The sequence below is a fragment of the Haliaeetus leucocephalus genome, unplaced genomic scaffold (genome assembly GCF_000737465.1).
Source record: "Haliaeetus leucocephalus isolate CR32 unplaced genomic scaffold, Haliaeetus_leucocephalus-4.0 Scaffold587, whole genome shotgun sequence".
Classification (NCBI taxonomy): domain Eukaryota; kingdom Metazoa; phylum Chordata; class Aves; order Accipitriformes; family Accipitridae; genus Haliaeetus; species Haliaeetus leucocephalus.
This window is the reverse complement of record NW_010973023.1, coordinates 2945631-2950356: the sequence shown is the minus strand read 5'-3', so window position 1 is coordinate 2950356 and position 4726 is coordinate 2945631. Positions and strand designations below refer to the sequence as shown.

The 4726-nt window shown below is 44.5% G+C and overlaps 1 protein-coding gene across 1 annotated transcript in view; it reads left to right on the top strand.

Moving 5' to 3' along the window:
* Positions 1-4435, top strand: part of CBLN2 (cerebellin 2 precursor) — a 12992-nt gene extending 8557 nt beyond the window's left edge. The window contains exons 3-4 of the mRNA XM_010577920.1: positions 2025-2144; positions 2420-4435. Coding sequence (XP_010576222.1) covers positions 2025-2144; positions 2420-2617 — 318 coding nt within the window. The 3' untranslated portion in view covers positions 2618-4435. The remainder of the gene's footprint in view (positions 1-2024; positions 2145-2419) is intronic.
* Positions 4436-4726: the final 291 nt, after the last annotated feature.

Below are 4726 nucleotides of genomic sequence, written 5' to 3'. Positions count from 1 at the left end.
CTACACGCCGCGTTCCCTTCTCGCTCCCCCGCCGCCTTTTAAGCCCGGCCCACCCCCTCGGCAGCAGTTTTGCAGCCCAACTCCCCAGCAAGAGTTTGGGAAGTTTTGGTTTTTTAGGTGCCTGCGGGGCTTTCCTGGGGCGGTAAAGGAGGGGACGCACGCACGCTGACTTCTTGTCCGCTCCCGTCGCCAGCACGGAGAGAGCTTTAACGTGCGAGTTTTTGTGCCTCAGACGCTCGCCGGGGAGCCTTGCAGCCCCGGATTGCCCCGGGCAGTCAGGGACGATCCGGGGGGCAAAAGCGCGGATCCCCCTCCCGCCCCGTCCTCCCCTTCGGTGCTCCGTCGGCAATGCTCGTTTTCAGGGCAAGGGGAGGACAGATTTACCGATGGGGAGTCGCCGGGTCTGCCCGTTCCGAGCGCATTTGGCAATGTTACAGCATCTCTCCTGGGGAGGGAGGGCTGAGGAAGAAGAGGGTGTTTCCCGCCTTGTCAAACGAGGCGACCGAGGTCCCCGGTGGGTTATAACGGAGCGGTCGCACCGCTTGCTTCCCGGAGCCCATGCCCCGTCCTTCCGCTTGCTTTTTTTGCGATGAAATTTACTTTTTTTCTACCGCCTCTGACTCCTGAAGTAGTATGGCAGAGTCAGCCAAAATGAGCACACGCAAACTGTTTTCTCTGGTTTGTTTGTGGTTGTTTTTTTTTTTTTTTTCTTTTTCCATCTGTCTGTCCGACTGTCATTCATCTGTCTACCTGTCCCTCCTAATGAGTTTGCACAGCTATTCCTCGCATACAGGATCTCGTAAAGTCAGATCAGTTGAGGGAAAGGAAAAAAAAAAAAAGAACTTGCTTCAAGTACAGCATATTTTAGACGCTTTACCCCACAATGCTCAGTTCTTAGGAGTTTGAAGGCGTTCCTCCCTTGGTGCTCCCACAATAATGGATTAATATATTTATTTTTTTTCCTTTCTTGGAAATAATAGAGTTTGGCTATTTGGGAGGAAAGGCTCAGGATTTGGGGGGTTTGGGGTTTTTTTTCCTCTTGCTTTGCATTTTTCTTTCTTAAAACAGAGGTTGCTGAGCTGAGCGTGGCCGGGGTGCCGCGGGGACAGGCACGACGGAGCAGCTGGTTCGGGCTCTCCCGCTCGCCACATGGGATGGCCACGGGCCCACGGGTTTTTCTTCCCCTCCTTAACCGTGCCTTTGGAGCCAAATCAGGCTGCCCATCGCTGGAGCTTGGAAAAGGAGGGAGAGGATGAGCCGGGGCCAGATGCCCCTCAAATCGGCGGGTTCCGCACCGCCAGCCTCTGCGGGGCCAGGATGCGGCCACCGCTTCCCCGTGAGGCTTTGCACATCTGCCGGAGGGCTCCACTCTTACTCTTTTTTGCTTTGTTCCAAAAAATGTTGAAATATATGGCAGATTGACTGCTGTCGGGGAGGAGGAGCAGGCCCACCCCAGCCGCACAGCCCTCCAGAGGGACAGGGAGGCATGAGCTGGGAGGTGTTGCTGTTGCTGAGCATCCTCTCTCCCCCTTCGCCCCTCTCTGCAGTACGATTTTAGTTCTATACCCTGTTAAACCCGAGGGCAGGTCTGATTTCAGTAGTGCTAGCTAAACCCCATACATTTGCATTATGAGTTGATGAGTTTCGGGTTTTTTTTCCTCGCTTCTTTCCCCTCCCTCCTTTCCTTCCCTCCACCTCCCTCCCCTCCCGCTTCTGCCACCTTTGCTTTATTGACAGTGCAGTGTGGACATTTGCACTTCATCTAACAGGCTTTGGAGATCATTTTTGCGTAACTAAATCGTTTTATGAACTGTGATGCTTTTTAAATGTGTCTGTAACTTGGCTCCTTTCCCCTGCACTGCACTTTTAATTGTGCTGCAAATGCCATTTCGACTAGGCTTTATATCGGTCATGGAGCTCATGTCAGATTTTCACTGGCGCTTTTCTAAGGTGGGGTCTGATTTCTCTCTTTCTCTCTCTCTTTCTTGTTTTGTTTTGGTTTGTTTTTTTTGTTTACTTTCCAGGTATTAGTTAATATTGGCAACCATTTTGATCTTGCTTCCAGTATATTTGTAGCACCAAGAAAAGGGATATATAGTTTCAGTTTCCACGTGGTCAAGGTCTATAACAGACAAACCATCCAGGTGGGTTGTGATCTAAAGAAGACGCTATCTTCCCTTTTTGTTTTTTCAAATGCTCATTTCTAGACACTAAGGTGCATTTACAAAACCAGCAAGCGAAGAACGAGACTGTAGGTTGTTTCAGTGAAAGGGGTCTGTATGCATGACAGAAATCATGCATTGCCTTAGCTTAATTCAACCCTGTTTCTAACCTGCACAAAGTTCGGTGATGTGCACAGGGCAATAAAGTCATTGAGAGTATTGAGAAAACTCAGATTCTCTCTCTTTGCGCTTTTTAGGTAAGTTTAATGCAAAACGGCTACCCAGTGATTTCAGCTTTTGCAGGGGATCAGGACGTCACCAGAGAAGCAGCCAGCAATGGGGTTTTGCTCCACATGGAAAGAGAAGACAAAGTGCATCTCAAACTGGAAAGGGGTAACCTCATGGGAGGGTGGAAATATTCAACCTTTTCCGGCTTCTTAGTCTTTCCGCTATAAAAGAAGGCTGAATAGGAGACAGATCCAGGAGCCGGAGCAAGGATTCAATCGTTAACGACACCCTGAACTTGGCAGCACATGACAATATTTCCAGTCACCCCGTCAGACTGTCACGGTAGAAGAATGATAACCTTCTAAACTCCAACATTTGCTTTGAATATTGACAATTCCTCGGGAACCTGCGCCTCTAATTAGTTTTAGACGACAGTGATCTTTAGGAGAAATGAAATTATCGACCTGAGCAATTTGTACCTGTGATTGTAAAGTCAATTTCGGATTTTATTGTTGGGATCATTGCCTTTCTTATTATTATTTTTTTTTTTTCCTCTCTTTCATTTTTTCCTCTTTTTCTTTCTCTCGTTGTTGTCCCAATGAGACAAATAACTTGGACCACACAATTGCTTTGTCAAAGGCTCGCTCCAGAGCCAGAAGAATGAAGTGTTCAGCCCAATGAGGTGTTCTTTCCATGCTTTATTTCTTTGTGTTGTATAGCCTTAAGGAAAAAAGAAAAAAAAAAAAGAAAAAAAAAAGAGAAAAAAAGAAAAAAAAAAAGAATGGCTTCAGTCTCAGTCCTGTATTTTTCTGGGGGAGGGGGATTCTGGACATTACTGTGTCAAGAAGTGCTTTATCCAGTGAAGCAAAATTTGCACGATTGGAACCTTATTTGTTTTGTGTTGTTCGTGTTTTTCATCGGCTTTTTATTTTTCCTGATTTTTGTTTGTGTGTGCGAAAAATGTAAGCTAGATTGATCAATAAGACAAAACAAAGCACATATATACCCTGTAGCTCTACGTAAAGCTAACCAGTGAACAATTCTGTCTGCACTTTCCAGCTGATCTTTATAGACCTATTTAGAGAGAATGAAAGAGAGAGAAAGAGCGAGAGAGCTACATGATCCTTCAATTACAATCTGGAAACTCGTAAAGGAACTGACATTTCTGAATTGTCCTGACATTTCTAGAAGCAACAATGGAGGCTTTGAATATCTTCTCTGACCGTACCCTAAAATATATCCTTTCTTTGCATTACCGAGCGTATTTTGGGTGCTTTTATCTGATGTTTATTTGATGTATTTGTCCACTAATGCTTGAGTACACATTGTGGGAGCACGGAGAGATGGCAGAGCAAACTCTTCCTCTTCCAAATTAAATAAAACCCTCTCCACTTGACCTGTCCATGGCAAGTAGCGGAGGAGTTGCCACTAGCATCTTTGACAGCCTTTGGGAGAGGGGCCTCTGAGGATCCGCAAAGGCATCAGAAGTTGCACGTGTGCCGTGCACTTATTAGCCGTGTGTGCTCTTCCCAGTGCAAATGGCCTCAGAGTTCTGGGGTGGACTGACATCGATACTGGAGGTTAGGAAAAGTTGTTACCCCAATCAATAAGAGGTAAAATACCAGGCCAGCGTCAGTTGCATCCTTTTGCCTCATTCTCAATAAGCAGATCTTGTTTTTTTACTTTTTTAATGAAGGTTGGTGTATTAGACAGTGTGCTGAGGAAAATCTTGCTTGAGGAGATCCAGGAGGAATGTTTATATTATTTTATATGATTTTTATCTTCATTTATTTAATTTGAAATATTTCATCTTGCTATTAATCCCACAAGGGTGGATGTGTATAAGAATTTATTTTTGTCAGATTTACTCCTCTGCCACAAACAAATACAATGCAAAGGCATTTGCAGCAAATTGGTGGTAGCTATGTTGTATTTCAAAATTATGGTGGACATGTCATTTTCATTGTAAATTTATCATTAAAGGGACAAAGGCAATTAAAGTCATATATTCTTAAAAAAACCTCTTATCTGTGTTGCTTATGATACCTCAGATGACTAAAACATAAGCCAATTTAATATTTTTGTGTATTTTCACCATTGATGTTGTTTGTTTGCTTTGGCATTTCACTTTGCCGGTTACTGAATGAAGAGGTTTCAGGTTTGTTTTTTAATGGGTTGCATTTTCTAGTTCTCCCTTGTGCATTGGCATGACTGCATTGGTTCTAGTTACAAAATATCACAGGGCTATGTTTAAATACGTGAAATAAAACTTGAGTCGGCAGCAACCTCCTTCTATTAAAATACAAAAATAGTTATGAAAACAGTTGTCTTAATGG